At 40.8% G+C, this 19,748-nt stretch overlaps 1 protein-coding gene across 1 annotated transcript in view; it reads right to left on the bottom strand.

Annotated features, from left to right (window-relative positions):
* The window catches only part of lrba (LPS-responsive vesicle trafficking, beach and anchor containing), a 272,786-nt gene that overhangs the window by 159,896 nt on the left and 93,142 nt on the right, over positions 1-19,748 (bottom strand). The window contains 2 exon segments of the mRNA XM_061678832.1: positions 1,707-1,815; positions 3,240-3,304. Of these exon segments, the coding sequence (XP_061534816.1) occupies positions 1,707-1,815; positions 3,240-3,304 (174 nt within the window).

Genomic DNA, 19,748 nt, shown 5'->3' with positions numbered 1-19,748 from the left:
CATTCGAACTACTCCAAGTGCTAGAGGACTCTGCATCTTTTTGCAGAATTGCCCAAAAAAAAAAAAAAAAAAAAAAAAAAAAAAGTACCACCATTACCAGATAACTAGCAACCCTTTACTGCTCAGTGACTGTTTTTTTTTGTCAATGTCTTTCTGTCTCCAAAGTGTTCTCTGTCAATTGACTGTCTGTTGTCGTACTAGAGCGGCTCCAACTACCGGAGATAAATTCCTTGTGTGTTTTTGGACATACGTGGCAAATAAAGATGTTTCTGATTCTGATATACTGTATGTTGTAGATACGATATAACGTCTATCGTACAATATAATCTTCTCTCTCTTACATTGTTAGATTTACAGTTCCGCTACTGAGTGAATCCTGTAATTTTCTTTCATGCGCTTCTGAATAAATGGTAGGCATACATGAATGTTACTTGAAGGAATGTTGTATTTATTTGAATTCTTGGACTTTATTGCATTCCTTAAAAAGTGGTTACACTACCAGATATTTTGAATGGTATTTATTTGGCCACTGGATATTTGTTTTATTTTATTTTTTTCTTTTACTAATTTATTTGTGTGGTCTATACAAAATATGTAGTTTATAAATAAATGGTAACAAAATCACGGCACGGCACGACGACTGGTTAGTGCGTCTGCCTCACAGTTCTGAGGACTGGGGTTCAATCCCGGCCCCGTCTGTGTGGAGTTTGCATGTTCTCCCAGGGCACCGATTTCCTCCCACATCCCAGAAACATGCATGGTAGGTTAATTGAAGTCTCTAAATTTCCCCTAGGTGTGAATGTGAGTGCCCTGCGATTGGCTGGCAACCAGTTCAGGGTGTACCCCGCTTCCTGGCCGATGATAGCTGGGATTGGCTCCAGCACTCCCACGACCCTTGTGAGGATAAGTGGCTCAGAAAATGGATGGATGGAAACAAAATCACAGAAAACGGCCATTAATTTCTGTATTTTAAGGAAAACTATATCAAGACATATATTAGCAGGATTTAAAATTACCTATATCGGGATGTAAAAATGGCAGCACGGTGGACGACTGGTTAGAGCGTCGGCCTCACAGTTCTGAGGAGCGGGGTTCAATCCCGACCCCGCCTGTGTTTGAGTTTGCATGTTCTCCGGTTTTCTCCGGGCACTCCGGTTTCCTCCCACATATCCAAAACATGCATTAATTGGACACTCTAAATTCCCCGTAGGTGAGAATGTGAGTGTGAATGGTTGTTTGTTTGTATGTGCCCTGCAATTGGCTGGCAACCAGTTCAGGGTGTACCCCGCCTCCTGCCCGATGATAGCTGGGATAGGCTCCAGCAGGCCCGCGACCCTTGTGAGGATAAGCGGCTCAGAAAATGGATGGATGGATGGGATGTAAAATGTTATCCATATTGCAGAACTATAGTATTAACCATGTATCCCCACTTAGAAACCATATCTTCATGTGTGAACCACGTAACCTATAACCATATATAAAATGTGTATCTCCATGTATAAATAAGATATCTCCATGCATCTTCCATGTATATCCTTTTATAAATCCTGTACAGTATCTCCATCTATTTGAGGGTATTAAACCACATCTCTCTATCCATATGCCATGTTTTTTGGTGTATAATGTATCTCCATGTAGCTCCATGTGTAAAGCATGTACCTCTATGTATTCCCATGTATTTCGTGATCTCCAGCGCAGCATCTTACCTCGAAATCTGCATGTTTGTGGATGTCTTCAGCCCTCTGCCGGCTGAGGATGAACTCGGCTTCGTTTGCCACGCGGACCAGGTGGTCCTTCATGGTGTGACTCAGCAGCCTGAAGGAAGAGGAACATTTGCATAATTAGAATATCACCACTCTGTTATCCTGTCTGCTTCTTATAAGTCGCGAACTGGACAGAGCCGTGTAATAACCATAAAATGGTGCGGAAAATAAGCACGCAAAATGGGCAGAAAATCTAATTTGCACTTGAGAGTGAGACACAGGCATCCCGGGGTGCAGGTGCTAATTGATTTGTTAATGATATGCATCTGACAGGAGGGGCGGAGAGTGTCCATCTCTATTGGTGCTTATCTCTGCTAATCAAACACGCATGTTATGAGCAAGAAAAGAAAAAAAAAAACTCACTGCATGGCCCCGAAAGGTCAGCGGTGTGCAAAGTGGAACAATAACAGACGAAGGGCCAGAGAGGAGGGACTGCATTGGGGTTTAAGGGAGGCGGGCGGGGGTCTGACTGTAACCCAAGCCTGCTGTTTCAGCGCAGGGCAGCAGGGGAGCGGAGGCGCTGAGGCCTAGGTAGCCTCTCTGGCCCTGACACTGTTATCAATAACCACTGTGATGCGTGCACACACAACACATTTCTACTCACAAATAATTCTAGTTTATATCCTTAGTGAAGAAATCAACTTTTTAACAGTGTACTCACTGCTCTGCGAAAAAAAAAACGTATCACAGCAGCTTAGTGAATCCTCTGAGAATAGTGGTGACTTCGTTTGTCTGTATGACTGCACTATACTTCCTACCGGTGGCAAAGGCAGACATCCCAGGAGGAGTAGCACAATGAATTGAACCACTAAATCATGATGCACAAACTGTTCAATTCTTTACATCCTATTTAATTATGTTAGTCGTCTATGTTTCGATAAAGTAAAACAATACAGTGCTATTTGTCTTCATATTTTTTTAGGACGGAGGCTGGAAAGGATAATTGGCATTTCCATTTAATGGGGAAAGATGATTTGAGTTACCAGCGTGGTCATGGAATGAATTAAACGCTTACCTCAAGGCGCCACTGTATAAATTAAGTGTTCTATTTCAAAAGTGTAAACCATTTATCTCTATGTACTTCTGTGTATAAATTGCGTATCCACATATTCATGTGTATAAACCATGTATAGTGTATGTCGCCTTGTATTTCCGTGTATACACCACCAACTTGTAGGACTGATAAAAGTGGTAAAACCTTCAGGATTTCCTGTACAGTTAACGATTGTATGAGTGCAACATTTTGACCCTGGAGGAGATTATTTCTATGTCAAATAGTTTTGAGGGGGAAATTGTTGCGTAAATAACAACTACAAGGTCCACTAGCATTACGTAAAGGATTGTGTTCGAAATTTTACTGTTCTTATGAACGACTCCAGTAGTGAAATTGATACTTATTTGCAGTACAAATTGTACATTAGTTACTCAAATACTGTAACCAACGGGAGATGACATTGAAAAGTGGCTGTTGCTTACCTGCCTTCGTTGACCAGCTCAATAAAGGCCAGACCAGCGTTTTTCTGGATGGAGTTCTGCCATTCCTGCAAGCACAGTAAAAAAAAAAAAAAAAAAAAAAAAAAAAAACACCCAAACATTATTCATTTGGATGGTTAAAAAAAAATAATAATAATAAATAAATAAATAAATAAAAGGGTGTATGCCAAAATTAACCACTGATTAAAAGTTCAAATATTCGAGGAGATGGAAATGGTAACATGCTATAACATTCATGGGATGAACGTTCCTGCTGCGATGGGTATAGAAGTAGGGGACTGCTTTGATCAGCACAGGCGTGAGAATTAATGGTCAGGAGTGAAAAAGCCAGGCTCAAAGTGCATTTATCATTCAAAAATATACAAATTTCCTCCTCTCTTTGACCAGCGTTTTGCTTTGGAGGTGTCAGTCCAAACAACCCGACCGCAGAGACCCGCCAACGGGGGACGACGAGGAAAGGGGGGACGCTGTGGTCGGCGTGACTCTCATGTTCTGTTCCAACGTTTCAACACCTTTCGACGCAAGCGTCAAAAGAATAATAAAGCAACAATGTTACGGGGGCCTGTCTGAACCTCGGCTGGCTTTTTTTCCCCCTCCCCTTTTCCCTCACTTCCTCTCCCGGGAGTTGAAGAAGTATGCATGAAAAACCTCATGTGAAAGACTTAACGACTAAACTACTCCTTAAGAAAAACACGACATGCCCCTCAATGCAGCTACAGTACATATTCCACATCACTGAATACAAATGAGCCATGTTTTGACAGGTCATTTTATTGGACTTTTAAGGTCATTCTGTTCACAGTATAGACTCGTTTCTAAAGTTCATCTCAGTTGAGTTGTCAACTCCTGTTCAATAAGAATGAGGCATGGAAACAGGAGTTCAGAACATTTTCTCTTTTTTTTTATCTTTCTTCATCACACACAAGGCATTTGGTCAAGCTCTGATCTTGTGGAGTTGAATTATTAGTTTCTTGTTCTATGGCAAGTCATCGTCTACTGCCACGGTAACCAGCGCGCAATGGCAAAAACTCAAATATTTCACAATGTAGCATCACCCATCCGTCTTGTATCAAAGTTTGTACTAATAAGACAAAATTTATAGGACAAGTCCAACTTTGGGGACCCTGAAAATGGCTACAATTACCCAAAAATGGCAGATTCAAACCAAAATTGGGGACTTCCTGTCTTTTCAGGTGCGAGTTCATAAGCTTTTTTTCTGGGTCTACTCATGATATACCTACCTACCAAAATTCATGTGGCTGAGTGAAACTGGCTTTGGGGGCTGAATTTTCAAAACAAACAAACAATAAATATCATATATAAAATACAAACTAAAAATATTGGAAATAAATAAATCACACAATTACTGGAACATTAAATTTCTCTTCAGCCGATCAAGGACATTTTGTCACTTGTGGAAATAAGGCTTTAGAAGGCAACTAGCATATGAAAGATTGGGAGTGAAAAAATGTATTCCAGCATCAACTTCTTTCTTTTTAGAACTTTGCTGTCATCATGTTGTGGGCTGACAGAGGAAACTGTGTGTTTATGCGGACTGAGCGACCCTTCAGTAAACTTAGGAAGCCCGCGGGGACGAAGATCTCAACGCGACAGGGGCGGAAGGAAGGATCAATTTACAAGAATTCCTCGTATAAACCCCAACGCCTTTCGTATACGCGATGATTTTTGAGGAAAGCATTAAAGCCAAAGCCATCAGTGCCAATCAATCCGGCTGAAAACGGCCTGCGCACAGTCACTCTTGCACACAACACCACCACACTTAACCTCAAACTCATAACTGCTTTTTGTCCTGAAAGATCCTATTGGCATTGACCGTATTTACCATACGTTCCAAACAAAGAGGGCACAACAGGGAATAAGAGACACACTAGGGAGGCTGGCTCAGCTCTATTCTGCAGCCCAAGCGAGAAAAGAAGCCTTTAGGGCTGGAAGTTTGGAAGTAGAAGTTGAAGGACATTAAACATGAGTGTTAGTTTGCCTGTGGCCGTGGGGGTATTCCAGACCAGACCGAGCTGGGTTCTCTCTCTCTCCCTCAGTCCGCAAGGCGGATTTCAAATAAACACCACAGGAAGTCGGCCATAAATAGAATCTCTGGAGGAGCAAATGTTACATTTCCTTACGCGATTTCTTGTAAATACTCTGCAGTCGTTTTGGTACAACACTAAGGCTGGATTTACACCACGCCAAGTGAAGTAATTCCATCATCGGAATATGGTGATGGATGATGTTCACACGCGTGCGTCTATCCTAAACAAAACGCCCAATTTAATAAAAAACACCCTTGGTCATTCAAAACCACAGCAAAAACAGAGCAAAGTTAAACCGGTCCAGTTCAGGAAAATGCATTCAAGTCGATCACAATTTATAACATACATTCCACAGTATGTTTCTATACCTTTTTGCCTTCTGTTAACACCCAAACAGAGATTTGTGTCCTCAAAGTGAACATACTATGGATAAGTGACTTTTTAATACCTTGTATATAAATGGTGTCTCTGGAATGCGTGCTCACCCATCGAGTGTTGAATTACACAACCAAGTACATTTTTTGTGAGTTGGCATTTTGTTCAGAATTTTCCACTTGAGAGCTGAAAAAATGTGTTATCATGTGGTTAGATATTTTTTTTTAAATAAAATGTATTATTATTATTATTATTAGGAATTTCAAAAATAAATAAGCAGCATAGGTAATGCCCCTGTTTTATAGACCTATGTATTAAATAGATGATCTACATGCGTGGACATTTCAATCACTCCTCTATGATTTTAAGGATCGTGTACTGCTTGCTGCTAGTCTCAGAGACATGGAGCATAATGAGAAGCTTGAATATAGTCTCTTTCCAATTCAGAAAACCACCACTGAAATGTTACATTTACACCCAAATTGAAAATGTTCAGGCAATGTAAACAAATCATTTTTGTAGTCGACTATGAAATGATGAAAGTCGATTTGAAGTCAATTAATCCATGACGTCATTGATTTTTTTTTTTTTTCAGCATGCTCCACCAATCTTATTTTCGTACCCTTGGACCCGCGCAATGTATAAATACTGTCACAATGCTGCGCCATAGTGTTATAGTTCAGCGACTGCAGTCGAAAGGTGAGTCGGAAGTCCTCATCAAATTAGCCGACTGGAAGACGAGATGACAAATATGTGTTTCGCGATTAGTCGATTTCAAGTTTTGAACGTTGATGCAGAGTAGTGAAGTTTACACATGGACTAGTCGACTAATCGCTTCAACACCTAGAAAAAAACGTTATCGGATATGGATTAACAAATGTATTATATTATATATCATTATATTTATAAAAATGAGACTGTGACCATACAGCATCAGGAGTGAGGAATTTTCAAACCAAAGTCATCTAGACCCAAATTTGAGCCAGAATTGAATACCGGCGAAGTGAATCCAACTGATCCAACCATCTAATACCTGAATGTAAGCAAGCAGGAAAAAAAGCACAATAAAGCGGCCGCTCACTAGCCCGTCCATTCCTGGTCGGAAATTAGCTTTGACGAACGCCATCGGCATTTGGTGGACACAAGACTAACGGCGTTATTACTGGCTACAAGGTGGCTATTCTTTTGGTGGAATTAAAAAAAGCGATGACCCCGATTTGAGGAGAGAGAGCTTGCTGATGGAATATTGGATTTTGGGCCATCCAGCAGTGTCGCAGCTTTTATGGCCCCAATAGGAGGGGGCTTTGGCGGGGGTAGAGTATGACCACCAGCGCCCCTGATGAGAGGATACAAGCAGCCATTTGTGAACTCTCACCTTTAACCCGACCTGCCGACAGATGATAGGGCTGAGAGCGTGAGCTGCCCCCTTGATCCTGATTGGAAGATGGAGGGAAATTTGACCGACGTTGCATCGTAGCTCAAGGAGGAAGCTAGGTCAAAAACTGAATGGGGCTCGGCTTGTTGTGTGTTCCACAGCCACGGCATTGAGTCTAAGCACACATGCCATGCACTTCCGTCATTACAGCTGATTATCCATCATCAGCATCCAAATATAACGCCACCAGGGATGAGAAAAAGCAGACCTCCAGAGCGAGAGCCGCTTTTAAAATCAGGCTAGAAAAAAATAAAATGAAAAACGAAAAAAAAAAAAAAACATCTCAGCTTTCCCAAAACAACAAATAAGTCATTTGTAATGGTTGGTGGCATCGCTCATAATCACAAGTACTTGTTTATTTGCAAGGCGAAGGGGGAGCCCAATTTTGTTTACATGACATATGTCATCACATGGCATATAAAACCCCAAAACAGCAAAGACAAAACACAGAAGTTCATATGACTAATTGCATTATACCAACAAAATCTCGCATATATTGTACAAGGTGGGCCAAAAATAGGTATATACAAAATTAAATTCACGAAAGAAATGAGAGGCATGAAGGAAGGAAGGAGGCAAAGAAGGAAGGAAAAGGGAATGAACGAAGGAAAAAATTAAGGTACAAAAGAAGGATGAAGGAAGGAAGGAAGCAAGGAAGAAAAAGGGAATGACTGAAGGAAAAAATTAAGGTAATAAGCAAGGAAGGAAGGAAGAAAACTGTAATAAGAGGAAGAAGTGAGGAAGCAGAAAAGAATGAAGGATGGAAGTGAAGAAGGAACGAAGGACCAAGGAATAAATAGATATTTAAAATATATTAACATTTTATTATTGTATTATTGCATACATAATTTGTATAATTTTATTTTGTTTATTTGAGAATTTTTAGTTTATTGGAGAATTTACTGCTAGTAGTTTGCAGTTTTTTTGCTTTTCATTTTATATATGCTGTTCACCCGAAAGATAAGCATTTTTATGCATTGCATTTTATTCCCTTACTGTATGTGCCTTATTGGCTTACTAGTGCAAACCAAATTGTGATCTTAAAACTAAGGTATGTAACAAACCGTACCTTTATGATATTACGAATACATGAAGTGATAATGAACTGACTTTACTATTCATAGCTAACGACACAAACGATTTTTTTTCCCAAAAATTATAAGAGGCCTTGGCTCACAGACATAAGATTTAGCATATTTCGTAGCTTTCATTTCCAGTGGCAAATATAAAGATTTAATTCCAGCCTAACAATTATAAAACGCAACACTGGGTTGAGGTCCACAGAAATTTTATTTGGACAACTTTCATACTAGCTACAGTGTTCCCTCGAAGAAAAAGAGCATTTTTCCTGAGTGGCAAGGTGACTCATAATTATTAACTTCTTTTAGGCTTCCATGCTTTTAAAACAAACCTCGGACAAATCTTAGACATTTGATTTGTTAGCCATCCATTCCCGGTGATGGGATAACCCCACCCAAAATGACAGAAATTGTCAGCGTGCATTTAAAATACAACTTTACCCTGTTACAAATTTAAGATGAAGTAGTTCTGCCCTCTTTGATCAAATCTAAAAGTTTCACTTTTTCGCTGATGGTCATCATCATCATCTTCATCTTGGGCGCCGCGGAGGAAGCTTTCGCAGGGGCACAGTGCTTCGGCGGCACTGTAAGGGCTTGCTTAACTCCTCAAAAAGATTATCGCGTAAACAAAAAGTTATTGCGAACACAACAGCGTGGACGAGACTGGCGAGACACAACAAGGAAAGATGCTGGGTGAGGCTGCGATGATGCGCAGCCAATCCGCTCACGGGATAAATCCACTTGTGCTCTCATTGGTCGATGTCACGCCGGGAACCATTCACGCGCCTTGTATGAGTGCCCGTACAGTACAGGCATGTACAGGCATGTACAAAGCCTCTGAGTCAACTCATCTCTTTGTTGGGCATGCAGGGAAACCTTCTCTCGCGCGCATCAACATGAAACAACGCGTCTTTCTGCAATATGGCTGCCAATATGGCTGTATTTTTTTTTTTTTTTAATGAATATTTTGGAAAAACCCACGAAGCACTGCAGCCGCAAAACGTGAAGCGCGCTGTGTCGAGGGAATACTGTATTTCTAAAAACTAAACTGTAAATGTCCCAATAAAGTAGTGACGAAAGGTGTGAGGCAAAGTTCAAGGGTGAAACATTTGTTTTCGAGGTAATTGTTTCCTCGTGTTTGGTCCAAAACCCGCTCAAAGGGACAATCTCCAACGCTCACTAAAATACGTAATAGCCGTCGAGGGTGCGACAACTTTTGAGGCCCTGGACCAGGGGAATGACAAGACTGAACTCTCCTTTTTTAACAATCAATCACGTCCGAGACGTTAACGAGCCTTTGCGCCCGATCTTATCTGTAGGCTCCTGAACACGTTTTTTATCAGCAGGGCGGCTGGCGGACCAGCAGGGGAGGGACATAAGAAAAGATTCCAAGGTCTTCAGCGCAGACGACCCACCAAGTAAGAAAACACCACTTGACGGGGGCTTGCTGGAGGAAAGTCAGTCAACTGAAACACGTTTAAGCGTACATGACCGACCGTTCACACCACGTGTCATAAAAACAAAGGGGATCCAAAGTAATTTTATTTTTTTAAGGTCAACGTCTTTATTGACCGTACAAAAAAACTAAACAAATCAACAAGGTAGTCTATTGAGAAAATGGCAAAGGACACATGCATTTTTTCTAATCAAAACAATTTCCAAGTGTCTTAATAACATGCCTGTGACAAGCTTTTTTGGTACCACGGCTTGGTAGGAGAAGGATATACAAAATATGCTTATGAAGAGTGCCTGCTATAGGAGGCAATACTTCCAATATGGAATCACATTTATGAAACCGACACCCATCAAATTCAAACGGCAATATATTAATATACCGCTGTCTTGAAATGAACATTTGGAAACAGCTACAAGAGTTACCATGCCTATAATTGCTGAAATAAACACTAGACTCGCTATCGAGGCAGCATGGCTAACATCAGTTTAACTCCATGCTGACGTTATTTCTTAAAGCGCAGATAAGCAGTTTTTTTTTTTTTTTTTTTTTTTAATCAGTTACTCATTTTCTGAATTTACTGAAGTACTAGATTTGGATTTTATTTTGAAAACCTTTTATTTTCTTTTTGCCTTTACTAATGTACCTACAGAGAGCTCTTTTAATTGAAAAAAAGGTATCTACCCAAACTTTTCAAAATAATATATTTTAGAGCTGAAATTGATACTGCAATATTGTTGCTCATGGTCATCATATTGTCAGAATCTGATACCAGCCCATGCCTGGTCTCAGGTAAATGAGTCCCTGCACACCATCCCCACATCTACTGCTGGGCCAATACAGAGTGCAAACCTTGTTTCAATGACCACCTAGCGTAGCTAGGATGTCGCAGTCAAGGCTAGCGTATAGTCAGAAGAGATAAGCGCCTTACAAGCTTGGTCACAGAAGAAATCAAACTCTTGAGTCATGGTACATTGTACACAAGCTATTATTAAAACTATTCTTATATGTCCCCTTTAATGGTTCGCTCATCTGATTCGAGACTTGCCTTCCTGTCAGGAATCCCCCCTCCTGACCTGGACTCCTCCCCTCCACCTCAATAGCTGGCAGAATTAAGTGCTAGTTGCCGTTAGTGTGTTTTCTCTGCATCTCGCAGGAGAAGTGCCTTTCCACGACGTGACCCTGTGAAGTGAAGAATGACAGCAGGGGGACGCAGCGCCGCGTGGCACGGCCGTAAAGGGGCACCGTGCGGGGGGTGGAGGTGAAGGAGGGAAGAATAACACTGACTCGCACTGGTGTTGAACTTTTTGCTCGGCCGTTTGACTGCGCAGCGTGGTGTGCCTTCTGACAGGGAGAGGGAAAATGATGTCCCCCGGATTCACCGCATTCCTCGCCACTTCTCTCACCTCTCTGCCGGGCTCCCCGAGCAGTTGGCGCAACGCGGTCTACGACTGATCCATCAAAGCCCTGCTCGAAGGAAATATGACCGCTGAGCTTGATTTATTGCTATTCTGAGGCTGCGTTCCACTTGAAACAACTTAAACTTGCAAGTAAGAAGCCATAAAAAATTTACATTATTCATTCTGGTATTTTATTTTATTTTTTTACCTCCATCAGGGTAGGCAAGGTTTCCATTGCCTTTGGTTAGTTTGCCAACAACCGATATATGCAAATATAACCTTTGTTCAATGTTATTGACATGTAGTTAAGATTCCTCAGTGAATCAGGCATGAATCATGACTCCAAATAAAACTTGTCCAACCTTGGCAGAGGTCTGCGCTATAGCAGCCATGTCCCAGTTCAGGGTCTGCACCCCTAGCTGCAACCAACCAGTTTCTCCTGGGAGATTCCAATCATCTGTGGCCTGTTTGTTCTGTTTGACAAGAACTGAGTAAAGACTGCTCCATTAGCTTTTAAGGACCAGTTTGAATCATCTGTGACTGGTGGATATGCTGTTTGATAAGGAGGATAGACTAAATAGGTTCACTGCTACAAAAGCTTTTTGTGAACAAAAAAAACAACTTTGATTTGAATCACTTGTAACCTGTGTTATGCATTTCAGTCCATCTGTTAGGTCGGACTGTAGGTCTGTTTGATAACGAACACAGAGCTAAGATGTAGAATGCTACATTAGCCTTTTGTGAACAAAGGACTTGATTTGACTCATCAGTGGCTGGAGTCTAGCATTTGTTAAGACATAGTGCTAAGTTAGCTCCTTGCGCTAGCCGCCACCTCTAGTTTTTCTTGTTATCCTGTCTCAAAGACTTCAAACGGTTTTAGGAAGACTGTATGGATTGTGTAGTCCTGTTCTCTAGTGGCGAGACTGTGAACTTCTCTCTGGCCACAAACCTGTAGGTCAAAGGGTGAAAGGGTCAGCAGGAGCCAAGTGTTTGGGGAAGTCAATGTCTGTCTCCCCATAGGCTGACAAGAGGGGTGCCCATCTGTTAAACAGGTTAACTTTGACTGGAGCCACTGGGAACAAATGATAATGTCCCCTAAGTAGATTACTGGAGGATTATGTGACTCATTGGTCACTGCTAATTGTTACTTATTTATAGTTATTTAGATCATTTTCAGAAAATTAAAAGGGAAATGGACATAAGATACAATACATGCTAGTAAGTGCAGGCACAGCAAGTAAGTCGAACCTTACTGGCTACGTATATGGATAAGTTTGTGTGGACTTGTGTGGTACTATGAAAGTTTTTTTTTTTTTTACTTTATTTTTATTGAAGAGGGCATTATATTGCTATTTAACATTGCATTTGTATTAATTCATTCATGTATTTATTTTATATACTATTATTTTACATTACATAAATATTTTAGTTTGTGTTTGAATTATAGTCTAAGTTTCATTTATAATTTTGTATATATTATGGAATATTAATATTGTACGTTTATTATTCTTTTAGTGATTTTTTTCATTCATGTAATATGCGATTATGTTGCATTTAAAAATACTTTTTGGGATTAATATATTATATAACATTGCATTAATATTTTATATTCTATAACAGATCGTTCCATGTCTGGAAACAGTCCTGGAACAATGAGTCCCTGCAACATATCACGAAATACAGATACAGTAATACAAAACTATATCACGGTTCTTGCTTCACTGTCCCGCTATATTGCAGATATTTATTACTTATACTTTCTAAGATTTTATTATTGTTACTCTATTTTTTATACTGTTTGTACAATATTTGTTATCCATTCCTCATGTTTTTTTATACCATTGATATAGTGTTATGAGAGCATAATAATGCAAGGACATCCTTTTGAAGAACAATTACCTCGAAGAATATATTATACATTGGCATTTTAATGTAGAACAATAATCTTAGATAAATAAAAAAATATAAACATAACACACTCAGGCTCTTATTACAAAAATTGCACTTGAACAAATTTCAAAAACACACATTACTGCCTTAACGTGCTGTTATTAATGTTGCTATACTTTGCACTTTTTCTTAACCAACTGGAAACAGTATATTGCTTAACAAGTAGACCAAAGAAACCTGTTTTGATTCAAGATTTGTACTACTTTTCAAAACGCTGCTTTGCAAACATGTTCAATGGCTACATCTCTTACGATAGTGAATACGCTATACTTTATATAATGTGAGAATATATGTGCACCATATATGCCGTCATGTTTGTATTTGCATTGTTAGGCAAAGGGTTCTGCAAGCTGACAGGAAATGGGTAATGTTCCACTGTGATTTTTGTTCCCAGCTGAAGAAATTGGGTCGGAGGGTTGTTTAAAATTGATTTTGTCTCTTTGAGGTTCTAAGTTGTGTTGTCTTTGTTGCAACTTCATACAAATTTGACATACCAGCTCGTTAGCGTTTGCGGGACGGCCGTGTTCATCTGTCTTAAATAAAAAATGTTGCCACATCGTCACGGTGGCGTTAGGCTTTGGAACTAATTCCATTTATGCCACTTGACTTTCTGTAACTGCAGCTACCAACTCGCCATCAGAAAACTTAGCTTTGAGTACGCTACGCTCGTGCCCACATCTGAAAAACACGCTCGCACACAGGCACGCACATACCCCGCCCTTCACTATCTCTGATTGGTTTCGAGACCCGATGGGTTTCATGTGTCTGCTTTCAAATTAGTCGCATAATCGAGCCCTGTCTTGAAAAAAAAATTCTTATGCCGGATTTCCAGCACCACGCCAGAATACTAACCCATAGCATTGCGTCCTGGGATGCAGATTGATCTTCCTTTATGCATCCCTGCTCATTTTTGTGCATCTCAAACACGAGGATTCATATCAAAAAAGATCCCTGTATACGAATTCATTTTTCTTTATTTTATTTAAGATTGTATTGGATTACATATTTAAAATTATATTTGTAGAATTTGTTCTTTTATTTGCATTACTTTTTGTATTCTGTCAGATTATATTAATATTGTATTTTTATATGTTTTAATTTGGCATTTTTATTTTGTATTTCCTCAATCTATCCATCCATCCAGTCTCAATACCGCTTATTCTGTTCAGGGTCACGGGGTGCTGGAGCCTATCCCATCTGATTTAGGGTGAAAGGCAGACTACACCCAGTCAGCCAGAGTTTTGTTTTGTTTTTTATTTTATATTAGTTTAATATTTCTGTTATTTGCATTGCCTTTTTTAAATTGTATTTAATGTGATTTATACTAGTATGAGTAAATTCCCATTTTTACTACTTTTTCCACTTGTATTTGTTTATTAATGACAGTAATTTCTATGTCATAGAGATTTTTTTTTTTTTAGGTAAATAATTTCCTCATCCATTTCATTTTTGTAGTATTTGTATTTGAGAAAACAGACCACGATATAATGGATATTGGATCAAATGGACCGTCGGGACTAAACAATGTGTCCAAAAATAGTTTCCATTTGTCACTTAAAATGCCTTAGACAAAGTCTGTTAGCTCCAGAATTGGCCGCTGTTGTTTACTGCCGCTATGGCGCAATACAGGCAGAGAATGGGACTGGGTCGCAGATATACAATATGACTAGATCCAATTCCAAAAGACGTGCCTCCCGTGCCTACGTGGTAGGAATGTTGAATGGAGCATTGACATGGCAGCCGTAGGATGATGGTTCAATCTATTGTCTATTGTGCATGGAACCCTGGCAGAGAGAGAGCAGCATGGCAGCAGCGTTAACTCTGAGGAATACAAGACAATTCTTTGGAGTCTGGAATATGTTATTTCTGGTACAGTAACAGTTTTTTTATTGTTATTTTTTTTGTCAAGCCATTCGACTTTGGCAACGGATTTGGAACTAGGAAGCACACCTATCACTCGCGGCTCACGAAAGTTTTTTTTAATGTTCATTTACAATAACTTTGTACTGTACTGAGCGTTTTAGGCCACACAAAAAACTACAAAATAATAATTTTGTACAGTACAGTAATATGGGTGCATATGGCCTAAAAAAAATAATGTGTTTCAATGTAATGGACAATTGGCTATATCGGACGACCCCCCCCCCCCTCACCCCACACACACACACACACACACACACTTCTATTAGTCCGTTGTATCGAGCTTCCACTGTATTGTCATGACAATGAACAAGTTCAGTATGATCCTAAGTTTTTAATTAATCATACAACACCCACAGCACAACTAACTGAAGTACTCACAGGGTGGACATGGAGCAATCTAGCCCTCTGCTCCCTTGCCTTCCCTATTACTTCCTTCCTTCCCACTCATGTCCAGGATGCATTTCTGATAAATGACTGAAGGATGGATGGGCTGACAGAGGGCTGGACAATAATGGCTGATCTACAGGACACAAATGCAGCTACTAGGGAGATTTATGACCCTCTGCACACGCACACTCGACCAGTCTGGTAACCAATGAGATGATTTCTCATATCAGGGCTGGACCTAGGGGGAAGAGCGCTTCCTCTCGTGTGCAGGGCATTATTTATTAATCCGATGGTTTAAAAAAAATGGAGACAGTAAACAGCGAGTCAGATGTAAATGTGACAAAGATTGGGAGAATGACTGCACCAAAGTGTCTAAATGAAATCATGCAAACTGTAAAAGATCACAGCACAGAGACTGCCCTCATCAAGACCTCCTCCTCGCAGCAGACTCCGCACAGATCAGTATTGTCATTTTCCTCGACCTCTCAGCGACCTTTGATACAGTTTCCCACGCAGTCCTCCTGAAACCTGATAACCTTGGCACCACAGGTACAACTCTTTCATGGTTTCAGCCCTGCACTATATTGGCAAAAGTATTCACTCACCTGCCTTGACTCACATATGATCTGAAGTGACATCCCCTTCTTAATCAATAGGGTTTAATATGACATTTATCCAACTTTCACAGCTATAACAGCTTTAACTCTTCTGAAAAAGCTTTTCACAAGGTTCAGGTGTGTGTGTAGGGAATTTCTGACCATTCTCTCAGTCTGCACTCTAATTCATCCCAAAGGTGTTCTATCAGGTTGGTGTCAGGACTCTGTGCAGCCCAGTCAAGTTCATCCACACCAAACTCTCTTATCCATGTCTTTTTTGACCTTGCCATTCCCAAACTGTTCCCGCGAAGTTGGGAGAAAGAACTGTCCAAAGAGTTCCTTTCACTGGAACTAAGAAGCCAATATTTTGGGCAATTCCATGCTCCCAACTTTGTGGGAACAGTTCTTCCATTTCTAAAATGTCTGAGCACCCATGCACAAAGCAAGGTCTATAAGGACATGAATGAGAGAGTTTGGTGTGGATGAACTTGACTGGCCTGCACAGAGTCCTGACCTCAACCTGATAGAACACCTTTGGGATGAATTAGAGCAGAGACTGAGAGCCAGGCCTTCTTGTCCAACATCAGTGTGAGACCTCACAAATGCGCTTCTGAAGAATGGTCAAACGTTCCCATAAATACACTCCTACACCTTGTGGACAGGCTTTTTGGAAGAGTTTAAACTGTTACAGCTGCAAAGGGTGGACAGATGTCATATTTCACCTTGGATGGCTCCTCAGTCTCCCCATCCCATAAAGTCCGCAACCTGGGTGTCATTCTTGACTCTACTTTCACATTCAAGTCTCCGTCACCAAGTCTGCCTCTTATCACCTCAAAAACATCTCCCTAGTCTACCATCGCTCTCTGACTCGGTGGCTGAAACCCTCACCCATTGATTATCAATTCCCGATTGGAGTCCTGTACGGGGTACCCACTAATGCACAGGACAGGTTCTTACCCACACCAAGGCCTGGCAGCACCACACCCCAACCCTCTTCCATCTCCAAGTCAAGTTCCATATTTCTTACAAACTCCTCCTCTTCACCTACAAATCCCTCCATGCTCTCGCCCCCAAATACCTTTAAGACCTTTTTCACCCGCACACTCCACCCAGGAACCTGTAGTTTACTAATGGACGATGATACAAACTTTACAAATTGTGTCATTGTGTGTGGGCGTATCATGGCAGCCTAGTCTGATGTGTCAAATTTTGCTGCCACCTTTTTGCAGGTGAAAATCTACATTTGGTAGTCTACAGCGTCTGGAATTAGGATTGAGATGTCTGTCATGAGTAGACCCACGAGAGTCTCAAAAATTCACGGCCGAAAAGGACAAAGTTGCCCATTTTGGTCTGAATACGGAAACGTGAATATGCGGGGGGTTCACTGTAGTAGACATTGTACTCCTTGGAACTACAGTACAGTATATAGGCATTAATCATCCGATTGTATATACAGCAGTCCGTAGGAATCAATATCAAGATGCCATCCAAACAGTTACCGTCTGCTCAAAATGGCCCTTTAATTGGAAGGCCTGTTGTTGCTGTTTAGAAATGAGTCAGCTATCAAAGAGTGGTTTACCATCACCTCCTCAATGGTGCGATGATGCGGCGGCCCATGCGACTCTCTCGGGGATGCCTGATTAAAAACTGCTCTGGAGTCTCTTGCCTCCTGACCCCTCATCCCAGCTCCACCCCATCTCAAAGCACGGGAAATTAATTAAAATTTCCCTCAGAAAGAGCGAGGTCGCATCAACAATGAGGTGGGGTTGGGAATCAATCAAAAACATCAGCCCATCTCACCCACCCCTCCCCCTCTACTCAAGATGGCCGCTTGAGCGCTTCCTGTGCAAGGAATGGGCACTTCCTGCGCCGGGTGGGAGGTGCGGGCTAAATGACATCATCAATCACACACAGGGGAACAAACACACACAAATGATTACATGCAGTAATTTAGCCTAGAGGAAAGTCTGTCCCTGCGTTTCCCTTTTTCTCGCTCACAATAAAATTACATTTGCATTAGCTGTGAGAGAATTTGGCCCAGATGATTTATGGAAGCAATCAACACTGCGCTATCCAATCCCAGTAGTTCCCTGAAACGTGTGTGTGTGTGTGTGTGTTGGGGGGGGCTGCGAGTGTGGATGTCTGTAGATTAGGTAGAGAAGGCTTCGCGCAAAAGGAGCATAGCCAGGCTCGGGGACTAAAAGCGGGGGTGGTGGGTGAAGCAGTCGGACCTGGCTGGAACAATCAAAGAGATTCCGCCTTTGATTAGATTAGTATTAAACAACACCCTGACAGATATGACAAATAGCAGCATTAGAGCCTGTCATTCTCACCTCTATCTCACCGTACTCTCCACCGTTATACGGGGGCCAACGTCTTAGGAAGGGGTTAAAAAGCTGGAGATGGCATAAAGCCAGATGGCAGGTACTATTTATTTGGGAAATTAAAGCTGATAAAATAAAAAAGGAAAGCATGGTTTCAACTGACGCGTCATTAATCAGTTGTGTTTTTTGTATTATTGCGCAGTAAATTGGGAAAAAAAACGGTATCAGCTATCCTCGTGGCTTGAAAATAAAAACACTATTTTGTCAAATAAATAAATCTAATCCTCGGCATTCGGTTCCACGGCAGTGACTTCACCTGAATTTGTACGCAAGATGGAACGCTAATCTACGCTAACGCAATAGTAAAGACATTATTACAGTGAATATTTGTATAAAAAAAAAGACTTTTAGGCCATAAATAAAATATATAAATGAAAACTAGTAAGTACGGCTGATCCTCTGTGTGCCTTCTCATGCTGAACGACTGACCACGTATTCTTACGCCGGTGCACAAAGTAGTTCATTGTACACCGTACGTAAGGACCGTCATAAACCAATGACCTCTGTAACAGTACTACACACCAATGAGTTGCTGGTGCACTGAAAGAACATAAAAGCCTCCTTTTTTATTTTTTAGACTACTATCCTTTAGCCCATTTTAACTCCGTTGATAACCAAAACAGCAGCAACTTGCATTTAATCAGTTTTACAGTGTATTGTTAAATGAGTAAAAGATTATAAACACCTCCATCAAACAGATCCCTCCCTTTTTGGTAGTACCTAATCATTTAAGTTCATTGATGCTTTTGTTTGAACCCATAGCCTATTTGAACTCTGTTTTGCAGACTAAAACCGCAGCAACTAGCACTAAACAGTCTCTCAGATTTAACGCGAGTCTCATCTCTTTTTAATACAAATCAGTATAAGATGATCAGTTAGCATTCCTGTAGAAAGACGTAGATTTAATAATTCACAGCTGAGCCTGTCTGAACTCTCTTGCTAACAAAGACAGCAGCACTTCTTACCAAGGCATTAAAACAGTCTTTCAGATGAGTTGAAGTTTGAGGACGTTCAAGTTCCCCTGAACAATATTAAAGATGATCTTAACGTGCCATTAACGTTCCAGTAGACGCTGACTTAAAGTATGTGGTCGCTTCGTAACATTGTATGCGTAGCTCGTGTTACAGTGAGCTACGCAGTTATTTGTTCCGGCGAGTCTGTCTCGTTTTTCCACATTTCTTCATAATAGAACTTGTAATTTTATTTTAAACTCTGCTTCCACTTCTCGTAAATTGTTCCCTGCTGAGGGAAAAAAGGTACTAACTGTAATTAATTTGCTGAATCCATCTGACCTCTGTGGCGAACCAAAAAAGCAGCACCGAACCATGTAAACAGTCACTATGTGGTGACGACTATTAGTCTTCCAGTAGACTCCCGACACTTGGTCACTCCATAATGTTGTGTGTGCCCGTGTACTGCACATTGTTTACTGTTATTCCAAAAATGCCTCCCTCAAATTAG

This window comes from Phycodurus eques, chromosome 6, assembly GCF_024500275.1.
Source record: "Phycodurus eques isolate BA_2022a chromosome 6, UOR_Pequ_1.1, whole genome shotgun sequence".
In the NCBI taxonomy this organism is placed as follows: Eukaryota; Metazoa; Chordata; class Actinopteri; order Syngnathiformes; family Syngnathidae; genus Phycodurus; species Phycodurus eques.
The sequence above is the reverse complement of the archived record's forward strand: the minus strand, read 5'-3'. Positions and strand labels throughout refer to the sequence as shown.